The sequence below is a fragment of the Pteropus medius genome, unplaced genomic scaffold, assembly GCF_902729225.1.
Source record: "Pteropus medius unplaced genomic scaffold, Ma_sr-lr_union100, whole genome shotgun sequence".
NCBI lineage: Eukaryota > Metazoa > Chordata > Mammalia > Chiroptera > Pteropodidae > Pteropus > Pteropus medius.
The window spans coordinates 10,676,750-10,694,449 of NW_024349799.1; the positions used below are offsets into that span (position 1 = coordinate 10,676,750).

The 17,700-nt window shown below is 37.0% G+C and overlaps 1 protein-coding gene across 2 annotated transcripts in view; it reads left to right on the forward strand.

Annotated features, from left to right (window-relative positions):
• The window catches only part of MYO1D (myosin ID), a 291,298-nt gene that overhangs the window by 90,440 nt on the left and 183,158 nt on the right, over positions 1-17,700 (forward strand). For both annotated transcript variants that reach the window (XM_039885992.1, XM_039885991.1), the window contains exons 9-13: positions 1,075-1,220; positions 1,298-1,412; positions 5,631-5,801; positions 9,394-9,464; positions 13,145-13,219. In XM_039885992.1, the coding sequence (XP_039741926.1) occupies positions 1,075-1,220; positions 1,298-1,412; positions 5,631-5,801; positions 9,394-9,464; positions 13,145-13,219 (578 nt within the window). The remainder of the gene's footprint in view (positions 1-1,074; positions 1,221-1,297; positions 1,413-5,630; positions 5,802-9,393; positions 9,465-13,144; positions 13,220-17,700) is intronic.

A 17,700-nucleotide genomic window follows, 5' to 3' on the forward strand; every position in this document is an offset into this window, starting at 1 on the left:
GGTCTGCATTGGGATAATACACTTGTGAATAGCGCTGTGTTACTATTGTTTAATATTAGGTGATACAACCTAGGAGGCTTCCGAGAGTGAAGAGAAGAGGACCAGGACAGGAGGAATTCTAGCTTTCAGAGGTCAGGTAGAGGAGGACCTACCAAAGGTCACCAAGAAGCAGCAGGCAGTGAAATAAAATAAATAAAAGTTAGGAAAGTGTAGTATCGTGAATCCCAGAGAGGAGAAGGTTTCTAGAAGAGAGTGGGTCACTAGGTTGAGAGGTGCTGAGTATCTGAATAAGATATCCACATAGCGGTGTAAGAAAGTGTCTCTGCAGAGGGACCCAGGGTCCTTAATGAGCTGTTTCAGTGGAGTAGTGGAAGCTAAGCAAAGACTAGACCGGATTGAAGAGTAAAGGAGAAGTGAAGAACGGAGGCATGTGTATAGATGTGTATCAGTAAAGAGCAAGTGGCTGCAGGGAGATGTTAAAGAAAGGCTTTCTAAAGATGCGATGTCAGCAGGGCATGTTCGTATCAGGATGTGTTAGTGTATGGTGCCTTTGTCTACGTGAGACTTGGCATATGTATCCTTGTGCATTGGATGTGTGTTTGACTCTCAAGGAATTTCAAACTGGCCTTCAGCTCAGATCTTTATTTAGCATTATAAATCAAGATTGATATTTTTCAATTTTATAGAGTTTTAGTGGAACATAGCTGTTAACTCGAGGGTTTCCACTTTTTATAGTTGATGAGATTAACAACAAAGTGATGAAGTGACTTATACGAGGAGTAGACAAATTATCGAGATAGGTGGGCACAGAAACAAACCTGGGCATGTTGTTGGAATACAGTAAGTGGAGTGACTGATAATAATCTTAAAAGTCCAAACTACTTACTGTAGTTTTGCATCCATTGTGTTGTTTTTTGTAATAGACAATCTGTATTTCTTATTGTTCTGCTTCGGGTAATAACAACTGTCCTAAACGAGGAAGAGGAGGAGGATAGGAATTTAAAACGTAGCACAAATCTAAACTTGGGACTTGTTCCCAGTGGGCAAGAATTTACGATATTGTTTTCTGCACAGGCAATATATGAGCGCCTTTTCTGTTGGATCGTGACTTGCATCAACAACATCATTGAGGTCAAGAACTTTGACACCACAATCCATGGGAAAAACACTGTTATTGGTGTCTTGGATATCTATGGCTTTGAAATCTTTGACAACAACAGGTAAACAGGATAAGATACTTTAAAAACTGTTGTTTACATTTTGTTTGTTTAAACCTAATTTATTCCTTTTCTTGCAGCTTTGAGCAATTCTGCATCAACTACTGCAATGAGAAATTGCAGCAGCTATTTATTCAGCTGGTTCTGAAGCAAGAACAAGAGGAATACCAGCGGGAAGGGATCCCCTGGAAGCACGTGAGTGGACTTCTGTGGAAAATGTCTTCATATGTTTCACAGATTATTGATAATGTTGCATCTTATCATTTTAAGTATTTTTAAAAATCTTCTCGGGTATGTGAAACACCAAAACCTTTGCTTTCCTTTTTGGGTTTCTCTAATTTGATAGGCTTCCTTGGTGGTGTCTAGAAAATGCTGAGTTATAACCAGTAAACTTAACATTTTCAATTTATGGCTGATACCACATGGATTTTCTGGTTCACATCTGTCTATGAAGAGTTTAGCGATCCAATATATGGTGACAGAAGGATACGAGACTTTAGGTGGTGAGCACATAGTGCAATAAACAGATGATGTATTACAGAATTGTACACTTGAAACTTATGAAATCTTATTAGTGAATATCACCCCCAATAAATTTAATTTAAAAAAGAGTTTAACATCATTAATAAGTTATTCAGAGCAACTCTTGCCTTAAATTGGCTGAACTTTGCTTCCAGTTTTAGTTTCCTCTCCTTCCTCCTTTTCTTCCTTTTTTCTCTTATTCCTTTTTTTCTCCTTCTCTAATTGTAAACTAAATGACATTTTAGTGTCTTCAGTTAATGTTATTCCCATTCTCTGAAATCCTTGCATGAAAACAGTATATTAACTTTTCTTTCCATTTCCTTTTCTGGCTTCAGTTATCGCCTCTCTTCTCATGGCTCTTTGTGAACGTTAATATTTGTCAGTCAAACTCGTCTAGTAATATATAGCCAGAACGTCTGACTGGTCCAGGGCACAGACCCAGAGATCACAGCTCGTAAAGCACAGCTAATAAAGCATAACAACAAATATCTGCTTATGATAGAAATGAGACCTAGTAATTATTTTAAATTTGTATTTCTAAACAGTTTCGAGGACAGATTTCTGAGTTTTCATAAGTTTCAGTGTTTATAAAACTGCGTTTATCCTCTTGCCAGATAATGTAGACAATAAAAATGAAATCAATATTTTTTTTGATATTCGGTACAATAGTGAAAAAACTACTTGAAAAGCTGTATTTAAATTACTTTTATATTCCTTCTCGCCTTCCTACTTTCTGTCTCCCTCTCATTCAGAAAAAGGACACAATGGTATAATTACTAACTTTCCTGACTCAAATGCATCTTTGCCTTTCATCATGCGTTAAACATTAGAATACCATAAACAATTTTGTTCACGTATATCAGTATAAATTTTAAACCAGAGTGTGCCATTACTTTATAATAGAATTACTTATAATTTTGATTTAAGGAGTGAACTCTCATAGCACATTTAAGATGTAATTAAATTCAATTAAGTTTATATGCAGCTTTCTTGGAATGGATCTGTTGTATAATATAATACACAATTATAACTAGGCTTAGATTTTTTAAAGCAAATTCAATCATAAAATCAGATGTGATTCAGAGATACTGGTCAAAAATATTCTTTAACAATCAGAGTTTCAAATTCCACAGACATAGTTAACAAAGGGAAAAGTCAGCAATTGCAGTAGGCTATTTCACACATCCGAAAAAGGAACAAAAGCCCTAAACATGCAAAAATTCTTAGCTAAATAAACCAAGAAATATGTGTCCTAGAGGGAACAAGGCTAACTCCAAGGTAACAGTTACTGACCATATGCCAGCTCCCCGCAAATTAGAGTCGCTATTCTGGGCAAGTATTTCCTTTAAAAACCCCAGACTTCTGAACACTTTTTAATGGAAAATTTCAAGTATAAGTAGGAACAGAGATTATAATGTAATAAACTCAGTGTACCCATCACCCCTCAGTGCACCCATCCATCACCCAGCTTTAACAGTATCAGTGCCAGTCTTGTGTCATTGTGCCCACCCACCCAACCCCAGATTATTTTGAAGCAAATCTCAGACTGTGATGTGATAATAATGTGATTTATTTCATCTGTAAATATTTCGGTTCATTTCTCTAAAAGATAAAGACTTTTACAAAAACTATAGCCACAAGACCATTTTCACGCCTCAGAAATTAACAGTAATTCCTTAATATCATCAAATATCCAGTGGTCACATTTCACATTTCCTCAGTTGTCTTATAGTTTTTTGCTTTGTTTTTACAGTCTATTGGAATTTGGATCCAAATAAGGTTCCTACTCTGTGATTGGTTGATAGTTCTCTCACACATTAATAGATTTTCTTCTCCATCTCTCTCTTCTTCTTTTGTTCCTTGCAACCTTTTGTTAAAGCGAACAAGTCATTTGTTCCTCAGAGTTTCCTACAGTCTGGATTTTGCTATTTGGATTCCCAAGGTATCATCTAATATGTTTCTCTGTTTCTTGTTGTGTGTCCCTGGTTGTTAGATCTAGAATCTCAACTGGTTTCAGGATCAGTGGTTTTCTACCAGTCTATTTAATAGATGGTATGTGAACTTTCATTAGGAGGCTCATATGTCTAGTTGTCTGATTGTTTCTGTTTTAAAAGCTTTTGGTGTTGTAGTTTTCAGGTCATTTTTAGCTATTGGAAACTTGACTCTCAGGCACAAAGTTACTTGATTTGGAGTGAGAATGAGAGGCCCAGAGCCCTTTGCTCTGGAGCAACCCCATCACATCTCTCTTTGTCACCTGTATACCCTAAGAAACCTGGGAGCGCTAGGTTGCTGGAAGAAACTGGTTGGAAACCTCTACTTTAAGCAATATTTGAAGCAATGTTAACTTACGAACTAAAAGTTATTGGACTCTTCAGCAAAGATTAATCACTTTTTGTTTATACCATTTGAATTGTAGGGAACTTACTTTTTTTGTTGCTGGGACAAAAACTTAAGTCTTTTAATTCCCAAGTCTAAGATTTCAGTTATTCATTAATATAGAGTTCCTGCTTTTTTAGTATTTTAAGGATATATTTTCCAAAGATGGAAATAACTTTTCTCCCTGATTAGAAATGCAATAATAAACGCCCCTAATAAAAGTAAATGTTTAGATTAAGGCTTCTCCATCTCTGAACTACTGGCATCTTGGCCCAGACAGATCTCGTTTTGAGCCTGTCCTGTGCATTGTAGGAGGTCTGGCAGCATCCCTGTCCTGTTCCCACTGGATGCCAGTAACACTCTTGTTGTCATAACTATAAAAAATGTCAGCAGATGTCCCCTGGGGGGCAAAATCACATTCTATTGAGAAGCACTGACTTAGACAACCCAGAAAAATATAAAAAAGAAAGTAAAAGCCACCAGTTTGAGACACTCAGTCCATGGAATACAGAAGAGAACTTGGAAGACTAGGAATGGAGCTTAAAGCCACAGACAAATAACTGGCACAAGTCCTTGATTGATAATAATGATGTGATAATAAGTAGCATGGAACAGGACTACATGAGACACTTTAATAGTCTATTATGAATGCGTAGATCTTACAGAAGTTAATGGAGACGTCTCTGAGTCTAGGTACCTCCTAAATTAGATGGGACACATCAACACACAAGATTAAAATGTACAATAATAAGCTGCCCATTTCCAAATGATGTACAACTTGCTTGAGTCAGGCCACTGTGTGCTTTCTGTGAATGGTGATGTGTGTGCTGCAGGATATCAGAATAAATAGGTGTAGAACAGGATTTTTGTATAAACCTTGTCTATATCGATGTTGCTAAAAAGCCAGAAGTTATTTATAACTTTATTCTGCTCATGGAAGTAAATGAAAAGCTTATTCTTGTCTTTTATAAATACTTACATCTCAAAATTAAAATTTTTTTCATATACCCTGAAAAACATCAAAACTCTATTAGAGCCTTATATGCTTTTTGACTTTGGGGAAACTGGAAGAGATGCTCTTTTGAATAATAGTCCAGGCCCGTATAATTAAAAGTGCAAGTTTTGCATAGTACCTTAACTGTACTATCTGGGTCTTGTGGTTAATGGCAAGCAGATTGGGGGATTGAGAGTATGAAGGACTAGGGTTATTCAAGATATAGAAACAGGATTGAAACAAGAGTTAGTGATGAGAGAAACATTATCTACTTTATAACTTTTGCCTCAAACTATACTCATCTAAGACAAAGCGTTTCATGTTATAAAGTCAACAAAGAATAAAAGTATAAACCTCTGGCAGAATGTGTGCTCATTTTAGTGTTAGACCTCATTAATGTTGCTCACATGTTTTCCATCAAGGTAGCTTTACTTACACTCCTGGTACATATAGAGGCATCGTTGTCTTACGGGTCCTGGGCTCTGTTCCATTTGGAATTGTTTCCTTTCCATGCCCTACAGATTGATTACTTCAACAATCAGATCATCGTGGACCTTGTGGAGCAGCAGCACAAAGGGATCATTGCAATCCTAGATGACGCCTGCATGAATGTCGGCAAAGTCACTGACGAAATGTTCCTTGAAGCACTTAACAGTAAATTAGGCAAACATGGTCATTTTTCCAGCCGGAAGGTAATATGTTTAATGTGAACTTTTTTTCATTTTGATCTATAAGAGTTTCTTCATTTGTTTGACAAAATTAAATGACTTTATATGTTGGGATACAAGAGTGCCTACTCAACTAAGAAAGGCAATAAACATCCATTAAATGATTTATTGCTGTGTATAAATTCTGCCTCTTTGGGTTTATAAGGTGACAAGATTGATAAAAATCATAATATCCAGGAGAGGGAGCTCCAGACTACTCAATTTGCTAGAAACAGGAAAAATGAACAAGATTCTTTAAAAAGCATGATGTCATTTATAACCAATAGTTACAGAGTCCTTGTTCATGTGCCACAATTTTGCTCCTGCATCTGATAATTCTGACACTGAAAAATAGCTTTTGTCCTTGACTTTTTACTGTAATCCCCAGTTATAAAGTGTGGTATGTGTGCATTGCCATAGTTCTTCAGACTCTGTGACTTTCTTAAAAACAGAGAAATTCTAGCTGTAATTCTATTTGTTACCAGGAAACTCATTTACTTAAATGCATGGGTATCCTTTTAACTCTCCATTTTTCACATTCTAAAAATGTTATCAACAGATCACATTTCTGAATAATTGGCGGCAGTCGTAGTTATCAGGCCTTTGTACTGTGCCTCGCATATAGCATACCATTAATATTTGTCATCATCCCCAAGTGTTCCCTACAAATATAGGCTAGTCTAGCAACCATAAGCTAAAGGAAAAACAGGCCCCATATTCCTTCATTACCATAAAGAAAGGGGCAAACATTTCTGCTTCTCCATAATTCCATATAGATCTATGACATACAGCCATTTTTTACCATGAATAAATCTATTCTCTAACTCTGTCACCTTTGAAATTATGTAATCTGAACAGTAAGTTTCCACAATAAACTAGATAAAGCATCAAGATATAGATTTCTGGCTGATACTTATTTTAGGACAGTTTATTTCTGAAATATTCTCCTTTGTCTGTTAGTGAGGATTGACTTTTAGATGTACTATAAATCAGCTTTCAGATTCTACAGTTTGATCTTTGACATTAGGGTTCTGGTTAGACTGGTATTCCTTCAGTCATTCCCCATTTACAACACAAATACTTACTAAATGCCACTCATTTTCCACGTACAATCCTGGGTGCCAGGGACAGAGCAGTGAGCAAAGTTAGAAGCAACCTAAATAATTTAGAAATGATGCTTTTAGAGATGGCGTGATTACATGGGCAAATGTCCTGTCTTTGAGGGATAGACTATAAATGTCCTTTATAATCACTAGGTTTTGCAGACTCACCTAGCATTTTGCCTACCAGATGATAGACAATCGGTGTTTGTCAAATTTGAATTGAATTGAAATCCACTTAGATTGTAATGTTAGATAACAAATAGATTGTAATGTTAGATAACAAATAATCATAACTGGGATGGTGGGTTCCACCAAATAAATCTTATGGAATCTTGAAATTTGAATTAAAACATTCAAGGCTCCACCTCATTTAAGTAAATAACTGTAATTCTCATGTGAGAAATCACCTCATTTTGATATATTTCACCTTGGCCATTTATGTACCTGAATTAAATTTTCAACCATATATTTTGAAATGTAATCTCATTCTTAAAGTAGCAACTGTACATAGTACTTTTAAGCAGTTGCTACTGATTCGATAGGAAATATTCAGTAATTAATCTGTGAAAATGAGAGTTTTTTTCTTTCTTTCTTTCTTTTTTTTTAAATGTGGGAGTCCAGGTTTCCTCAACTCTCAGACCAGTTGGCTCCTTTCTCCAGCGTCATCCCCCAGATAAGCACTAAGATGGAAAATTTCAGTGTGTTCTTTTCTGGGATTTTTGCCTAACAAAGGAAAGAAATGAAATAACCAAGCTGTTCAGATATTTTCGTCACTATAAATCTTTCTGTTAAATAATGCTGTTATTCTGTATGTTAAGCCAGGTCTTATCATTGGCTGCTGATTACTGATTAGCTGGTTATTGGCATGTTAAATAAGAGATTTCTGGCTTGTAATAGTTATTTATTTTGGCACAAAATTGTTTCTTATGCATTAAAGTTATCATTAGGAGGCAGGCAAATGATCCAATAAACTGTAAAATCACTATTTAAAATATTATTAACATATAAAGTTAAATGATAAATACATAGCATTTTTTTTTTCTAAGTGTAAAACCCTCTGCATTCAGATCAGTTGAGACTTCACAGTATCCAAATGTAAGGATATTCAATTAGTGTAGACATCTCTTGGATCTGTTTTCCTTTAGGGGTTTTAGAAATACAAGGATTTTGTAAGAGTGGTTAATAAGAGAGAGAGAAGGAAAGAGGAATGAAATATGTTAGAGAATTTTTTGTATGTTAGACACTTTGATTTCCATAGTTCATTTAACCTTCAAAACAACTTTCTGAGATAAGTGATTATTAAAGGAAGCAGAGCAAGTAGACATTAGAGCCAAGATTTGAGCCTTGGAAGTCTGACTAATTTTCTGTAATTGTTCCCTTGGGTTAGTAGGCTGTTCTTTTAACAATTATGTTATCAGCATGGAACCCACCATCCCAGTTATGATTATTTGTTATCTAACATTACAATCTATTTGTTATCTAACATTACAATCTAAGTGGATTTCAATGCTTTACGAATTCTTAGAATCTGCCTTAGAACTTACAGGTTAACAAGTGATCCTTCACAGGAAAGATAGAGAAATCTAGGTACTACCATAACAAGGAAAATTGCACCAGGGCTATATAAAATCTGCCTTTCTGTAAAGTATTCCTCTTCAGTGAGAAAGAACTGCAGAAGGTTGATCTTGTGTGAAACGATAGACCTGAAGTGGGGTCCCAGCTTAGCAAAAGACAGGTGAACCAGGCTGTTGTGTACATAAGAAGCACAGATATTACATTCAGTCCCAAGAATCCTTCCCAGAGCTGTCCCTTTCTAGCTATGTGACCTCGGGCCAATTAGCTAATTTCTTTGAGCTTTAGTGTCTATGTCTGTAAAAGAGAGCTCATAATACTTACTTTAAGTATCAGTTGTGAGAATTAAATGAGATGTATGTACCTAGTGGACAGCAAGCCCTCAATATGTTCCTCCTTCAGTGGAACATGGAAGAGAAAGAAGCTGTATCAGTCAGGGTAGGCTGGGCTGTGTTCACATAGTAGCCAAGATTTAAGTGTCAGAGACAATAGAAGTCTGTTTTTCTCTCAAGGACCCAGACTTCTTCCATCCTGGCTCTTCCACTCCCCAGGCTCTATCCTACTCTGCTTCCAGCTAATGGGAGGAGAAAAGCAGTTACAAAGAAGAATCACCCTTCTTACCAGCTTTATCCTCGAACAGCCTCACCTCACTTACACTCACCTTCCATTGTCCAGAACTTGGTCATTTGGCCATATTCAACTGCAAGAATAGATGTGTGGATTTCTGGCGAGAGATCACAGCCTTGACCACATAAGCAAAATATTTAAATCAAGCACCACACACTGTAACTTCATTCGTAATTATATCATGATTTATAACATCATTATCATCTGATATGCAGTTGGAATATATTTTCAGGAAAGTGAAAACGTCTGTTTTCAAAATAATTTTGATTTTTCAGCTTTGTGCCTCAGACAAAATTCTGGAGTTTGATCGAGATTTTCGAATTCGACATTACGCTGGTGATGTAATGTGAGTATCTTACTTTGGTACCTAACATGATGATTTGCATGCATCCTCACTTCAGAAAATATAACCAGGGAAAACATAAATTGTTTTCCTATTTATTTGTATTTTTCAGTCATTTTATATGCCACTATATTTTAATCTTTTCACTTAAAAAATGTTGGCATAGCTTCCTTCATTCCCTGCTTTTCAAACATGTATTAAGTACACACTGTGTGTCCATGCACAGTTCCTGAAATCATTGGCAGTCAGTCAGATCAGCTGATGGATAAATAAATTGTGGAAATATGTTAAGAACTGGTCTAGAACGATAGATAAAGTGAGACTTTCCTGAAGAGGCTAATAGTTTAGTGGAGAATACGCGCAGACACGTGATAAGTCATTATAATGAGGAACAGAAAGAGTTAAACTAGAGATGCAGGAGACATTGTGGAAACACTGTGGAGGAATAATTAGCCCAGAGCAAGGAGCAGAGGAAGTGATACTCAAGCTGAATTCTAAAAGTAAAAGAGGTGAACTACAATTTAGTAGCTACAAAACAGCCATGGGAATGTAGAGCACAGCATAGGGAATAGCGTCAACATTATTGTAATGGCTGTGTGTAGCGCCCCATGGGTGCTACAGTAATTGAGGGATCACTTTATAAATTCTATTAATGTCTAACCATTGTACTGTATGCCTGAAACTAATATAAAATAAATACTAAAAGATAAAATATTTTTTCTTAAAAAATAAAATAAAATAAAAGTAAGAGAGGCTTAGTCGGGGAAAGAATTAGGAAGAGAAGAGGGAGAAGAGAGGGCGTTCCAGACAGAAGAAACGGTGGGCAGACAGGCCCAGAGGTAGGAGTCAACACTGGATGTGACGAACTGAAAGTAGTGGGTAACACTGTGAGCAAAAACAAGTTTTGCCATATCATTTTCCAAATGTTATTTGAAAAGTAAAATTCGCACAAGCCACATTTTCTGATTATAATAAAAGTAGAAATTGATAAGAGAATATAACTAAAAAATATAACTACCTTAGTATTTTAGTTTCCAGGGCTGCTGTAACAGATTACCACAAATTAATGGCTTAAACAAAATAAATTTATTCTTTCACAATTCAGGAGGTCAGCAGGGCCACGTTCTGAAGGCTCCAGAGGAGAGCCTCTCTCTAGCGTTCACAGCTGCAGGCGCTCCTCGACTGGTGGCCCCGTCACTCCAGTCACTGCCTCCGTGGTCCTCTTCAGTGTGTCCGTGTGAAATCTCCTCTGTCTCTATCCTAAAACTACACTTGTGATGGCATTTAGGACCTGCCTGGATTACACAGTATAAGCTTATTTTCTCACGATCCTTAACATAATCACACCATTTACCATATAAGGTAACATTCACAGGTTCTAAGGAATTCGAGGTAGATATTTTTCAGGGAGGGGGCAGTTTTTCAGCCTACCATACTTAATATGCTCTGACTATCCACTGAACACTGCTCCTTATCTTATTGTTTACAGTGCCCTCTTGTTCTTTCTCCTAATTTTTTACATTAGGAATTCTGTTCATATAGCCCATTATAGGAAGAGATGAAACAGCAACAAAAAAGCAAATGATGATCTCTATAAATGCTTGAAAAGACGTTTGAAGAAATTTTAATAGCTGTTCCTGATTTAAATTAAAACTCTAGAATCATAAAATAATATGGCTCAAAATTATCACCCCATCTGTCAAACTAGCCATAGTGCTGGCATGGCACCATTTTCTACTTTTTCTGGTCCCATTCCCAGGTTCCAGAATACTGAAGAGGGAAAATCCAGCACCATACTCCCACTGCAAACTCAGGCCTTACGTACAGGGTACTTTCATCTATTTCAGAATGGCATAAAAGCAGAGCTGGACAGAGGCCTTAGAGACCACATAGGTCAGCCCTTTTATTTTATAGATGAAGGAACTTGTGTAGAATTTTTACCCAAGGTCACACAGCAAGTTTATGGAAGAGCTGAGACAATAACTAGGTTTCGTGACTTCCAGTCCAGAATGCTAACCACCCTCTTTGAGTGATATTCAGTGCCTCAGACTTGCCCTTGTTTCCTTAAGTCCTTCAATCCTTTTCTACATTTTTACTGGATATCTTCCTGTGTGCACAATGCTTTGTAAAGTATGGTCCCTGGTCACAAAAAGGTTTTCATGTAAGATGTATGCATACATATATGGTTGTAAGTGTATTTATACACATAAGTATATATGTTATGTCACATATGTATATTTTGTATATAAATAAACACATATATATCCACACATTGACGAATATACATTGATACAATAAAAGGTGGTCTAAAATAGTTGCCATATGAGTTGTCAGAATTCAGAATAAGGAAATGATACAATGCTTGTAGCTATGTGTGATAGACTCAGGAAGGTTCATGCTGCCTTGGATCCTTAGATGCTGGGAATTATTTTTATGGGAATAAATGGGGAAGGTGCTGGAAAATATTTATTAAATAGCAACTAGGCCCATTTGACTGGAATATATCTTTTTGGTAACATAGAGAAGTAGAAACACCTATAAAAATAGGTCGAGATCAAATCATAATGAGTCTCGAAGGCCCAAAATAAGGACTTTGAAGTTTGAATTTTATGGGTTAAACAATAAATTGAGTCAGACGACTTCAAGAGTTTAATCAAAAGTGATTTGAAGGTATTAGGAAAAAGACTCGGGGTGAGGGAGGCAAAGAAATAATTTTGGACCTGGTGACCTTAAAGTGTCCTTGGGCAGCACAACCTGAAGGAACTTTCTTGCAGAATTAAATAAATATGTAAGGCTGAAACATTGGTGAGGGGTCAGGGTTAGAGATTTGAGAACTGTCTGCACTGATGTAATTGGCAAGGAAGAAAATACAGACAGACAAGAAAGTAGAGCTATATAGAACAGCCGCATATAGAGTTACTATTCGCTCAACCTCCTGGTCTCTGCCCTAATCACCCAGAATCCTTCATTACTTATATACCCCCAATCCTGGGTTTATTCCCCTAGAGTCCGTGCCAGTCCCTGCAGCAGAGCATTTTCCATTCCCACCTTTCTCATCTGCAATCTTAGCTGGACTTTCAAGACCTTACTCATCTCCCTTCCTCCAAACAGTGAATACTGGCCTCCTCATTTTCTCTCAAGAATGCCATGCATGTGCCTGCTTCTATCCCTTTATTTATTTTGTTTCCCTGTATGATCTGCCTTCCTCTTTTTCCTCTGCTTATCCAACTCTTACCATCCTTTGCAGTTCTTCTTGGATTCTTTTATCCCACCCTGAACATACTGAACGAACCTTAGGCAAGTCACTTGACCTTTCTATGGATGAGACTGTTAGTTCCTGTATGTTGCTGTTATGCTTTTATCTTAATGCTGGATGATAAATACAGCTATCTGTATTTTCAAAGTCATCTTCTCGAGGTAAGCAGTAAACCAATAGAAAATGCTCTTAATTGTAATGACAGTACTGATGTTCACTCTCCTTTTAAGGAATAGAGACAATAGCTGCTCTATTTAGTAAGTAAATTTGTAATATCCCTTAACAGAGAACGTGGTGGACAGAATCAGCTTTATAGATTGATTGCATCATTAACAGTGGAAGGGCTTGTAGACTTCTAGGAAAGCCTAAATGTGGCTCTTGCTTGGTGAGTAATGTACATTTTCTGGGTTTTTTTTTTTCCTATTAGCTATTCTGTCATTGGTTTTATTGACAAAAATAAAGACACTTTATTTCAAGATTTCAAGCGCCTCATGTATAACAGGTAAGATTAAATTTTGTTATCTCTATGTTGTTCTTTGACATATACATTGTATAGAATATATGCACACGATTATATTTTTGTGACAATTTTAAGATTTTCTGGCCAATTTTCTAGTTCTGCTTAATTATACTTAATAAAGTAACATGTTAAGGTTATGATTAAAACATCTATAAACTTAGAGCAGGGACCTGCTACTAATATGATTTTCCTTGATTTTCTTTGGGCTGCCTCAGTTTCTCTGTTCACTGTTGCCATCCTTCTGGTACCCCATACCAGTATACTCTGCATTCCCCAGGAAGGCCACTGGTGAGGAGAGGGTGTCAGATAACCTCTGGCCCAGCCGAAAGTTTTACATACTCAGGGTCCCACTGTAGTGTCTTTGCCTCCAACATAGAGACCACTCTAATATCAGAGTGATATCTAGTGTCAATGATGACAGATCCTGAATGGACAGAATCTTCTCACAATCTAAGAAAATGTGAAAAAGCTGTGGCAAAGGATAGCTAAGTTCAAACTTAGTATGGATACTTTGGAAAGAAGGCCCATGAAGAAGAAAAGATTCTTAGCCAGCTTCTTCTTTTGAATTAGAGAACTGTAGTCACTCATTTATCAAGTCTACTCAGTCGTTCAATCAGAAATATGTTAAGTACCTCCGAACCACACATTCTCCTATGCTCTGGGATACGGCTGTGAAAAAAAAAATTAGACAGAGTTCCTGCCCTCGTGGATCTTTATATTCTAGTGGAGGTGATAGTTAACATACAAGAATAACAGCTAACTTTCAGGTAGTGACAAGTGCTTTGAAGAAAAATAAAATAGATAAGAGATTGAAGGGTACAGAAAGGAATGGCAGGGAAGGAATTATAGACACCGTGATCAGAAAAGCCTTCTTAAAAGAGGTGACATTTGATCAGAGACTGAATGAAGTGAGGGAGCGAGCCATGAACAGTGGGGGGAAGTGCATTTCAGGTAGAGAGAACAGCCAGTACCACGGTGCTAAGGCGAGAATGAGATTGGGTGTATTGAGGACAGCAAGAAGGCCAGTGTGGCTAAAAACAGAATGAGGTATGGGGAGAGTGACAAGGAATGAATTTAGAGAAGTCAACAGGGGCTGGATTATGAAGAGCCTGTGAGCTAAGGTAAGGATGAAATATGAAGGGAAGCCATTGGAATTTATGACATGATGTGATATATATGTTAAAGAAATCACTAGGGCTACTGTGTAAAACACATACTATTAAGGGCAAGAGTAGAAATGAGGAGACTAGTTAGGAGGCTAGTTTAGTAACCCAGGCTGAGACCTGGATGATAGTGACAGAGATGATGAAAAAAAGATTTGCCGATAGATAAGTTGTGTGATGTGAGAGAAAAACAGAAATCAAAGACGATGCCTGAGCAATAGAGAGGGCATGCTTGATGCGGGGAAGACAAGAAGAGGAACTAATTTGGTGAGGGAAATCAAGAGTTTTGTTTTGGATATGTTATGTCAGGTGTATATTGGACATCCGGTTGAAAATGCCAAATAGGCAATTACATGTACGCGCCTGGAACTCAGGGTGAAAGTGGGGCTAGAGATATAAATTCATTAGTATTTAAAGCCATAAGACTGAATGAGATTATCTAGGGTGAGCACAGATTAAAAAAGAGAGAGAGAATGGAGTTTGAAAGACAAACCCCTGAGACACTCCAATATGTAGAGTCAAGCAAGGAAAGAGGAACTGGTGAAGGAAACTGAGAGCATGCCAGCGAGGTAGGAAGAAAACCAGGAATCTGTTGTCACAGAGGCTAAGCCAAAAAAAAAATGTGCTCTGAGGAGAAAAAAATTATAAACTGTGTCAAATATTGTCAAAAGCAGAGTGATCGCAGGACCAAGATTAACCACCGGACTGGCTAACATGAAAGCCGGTGGGACTCTTGACAATTAAGCATTCTGCTTGGTTTCAGTCGAGTCACAAAGACGAATGTGTGATTGAAATGGGCTCAAGAGGATAAAGAAAATGAGAATGTGGAGATACTGTGTTTAAACAGTTCTTTCAAGAAGTTTTGCTATAAAATGCCTCACCTCTGTGGATGTCGAAGGCACCAAGAATGATGATGGAGCTATCATCCCTAGGAAGTTAGAGACATCGGGATGTGAGACGGGATCCAAGTAGGAGCTGGTCATGGAGAAAAGGGACTTTCAGAAAGCAGTTCAATGCTTGATTTATCAGATAAGGTGCACCCATTTTAAGGGACAACGACAGAGTGTGACATTGCTCTGTGTAGGAAATATCAAAAACTCAAATTAGAAAAATGGCCTCAGTTGCCTGGTGGCAAGGTCAGGGTGTGTTGCCAGGGGAAGGCAGCCAGACCGTGTACCAAAAAGGCTGCCCAAAGCAGCATTCATTACCTTCGTGACTTTGTCATGGCCCAGAGGTTCAGCTCACTGAGAACAGGTCCACCTTCCAGAGGTAGATTTACGTAACCCCAGGCTCACTGGACCAGTGTTGAAACAAAGCAGCCTGTGGATTTATTTCTAGAGAAAAATCTAACAGTCACATGGAATGAAATACTTGCATTGGTATGACAATCTGTTTTTTTTTCCTGTTGGAAAACCTATTTGGGAAGTCAATAACAGTGAGAATTCTAGTTTATTAATTGACAGTGAAAAATATTACCTATAGAATTTAGAATGCTTAATTGCTTGGTAAGCATGGATTCAGAACAAAGGAACTTAGATAAATTCAACAATTAAAGGCATCAGGCTAAGATGAGTCCATTTCACAATAGGCATAGTCTTACCAAAGGTGTAAAAGGTTAACTTACTGTACATATTTCCATAATAAGAAAAGCCTTGCCAGTCGGGTGGTAAGTCTTGAAATTATATTGGCTAAAACCATCCTCTAAAATGGTATTTGGATAAGCTACCTTTACCTCTGGACACTTTTAGTGCTTCCATGGCTAAATTGCCTTCCAAAATTTCAGTCCTCTCTTTCTTTGTATATGTTAAAGAGTAATCTTTGGATCTCTAGTTCTGTAGACCTTGAGAGTACACCTGGGTGTATGCATGCACATGCGTGTTTGTGTTCGTGCATGTGTGTGTGTGTGTGTGTGTGCGTGTGTGCATGTGTGTGCATGTGCATGCGTGTGTGTGAACAAAAGCGGAGGAGCAAGCAGGCAGCCACCAGATGCAGACTTGGATTGTTACTACTCTCATGTTAGCCAGATAAGTTCTGCCTTATCTAATATACATACTGGGTTTCTGGATAAATAACCTTCCCCTTTAAGAAAAATGTTCTTTTAAATATTTGAAAACTATTTTGTTGACATTACATTCATGACTTACTGGCCTCAAAGTTCTTTCTCTTTAAAATGATCGTATGTGTCACAGAGTTTTGGTTCATTATGTATCAATTCCACTGTTTAATAGAATCATCATCAACATCATCATCATCTTATTTCCTTCATTTTTAACATCCCTCCACCTCCATTTACAAGATAGTATGCAAAAATAGTCTCTAAATATGGCCACCAGTGATAAGGTGGTATTTGGGGTAGAAATTGCATAGACCCAAAGTCAGTGATCTTCAATCTTTACATGCATCAGAATTTTCAAAGTACAGTGCTCTGCTTTTTGGAAATTTTATTCAGTAGGTGTGAGGAAGGCATCCAGTCTTTATGTACACTAAAGGCTGAGAACCATTGCCTTGAATTCTCTCTCTGCTAAAGATTAGAATGGAAAAGTTAGGGAAAAACAATATACATTTATGTGGTTATTTTTATTGATATGTGTGTCATCGGGAAATTATGGAGTAAGACTATAGAGTAATAAAACTGGGTCCATAGGTCATAGTATTAATTTGTAGCTACGTTTTTTTTTTTATAGCCACTTTTGATAGTAGTTGGCACTACTTACTAGCAGTGGTGGGGTTGGGAGTGTTGCTCTGTCTTCTCTCAAAGACCCGATCAATCTTCACCTCACCGTTTATCTTCTTTGCTCTTTTGTCATTCATTCTGGAATTTTGAGATTCTATGTAAAGAAATTTACTAAGTATTTGTGAAACCAACTCAGTTTTCTCAATTTTATACTAGGGGAAGAAATGATGGCAGTAGTAAACACAATTAACAAACAATGTCCATATTAAGTCTTTTGTCAACTCTCAATTTAAAAAAAAAATTAAAAATCTGACAGAAGAAATTTTCAGGAAGCAAGCAATATTTCAAGTTCTAAGTACTTTAAAATCAAAAGCTCCCAAAATGAAACAAGAAGAAAATCAGAATTGAAACCACCACCCAGGTTTTTAAAAATATCTTACAAAGCCAAATAATGAACATATAATTTTTAGCATGAAAACTGGCCTGAAGTACACTTTAAGAATTAGATTGTAACGGTCTTAGTTTCACATCAGTAAAATATTGTAACTGCCAATGTTACCTATAAATGTGTTCATAAATTCAACTGCAGTCAAGGGATTTACTAGAAGACAGTGTAAAAACGGTTA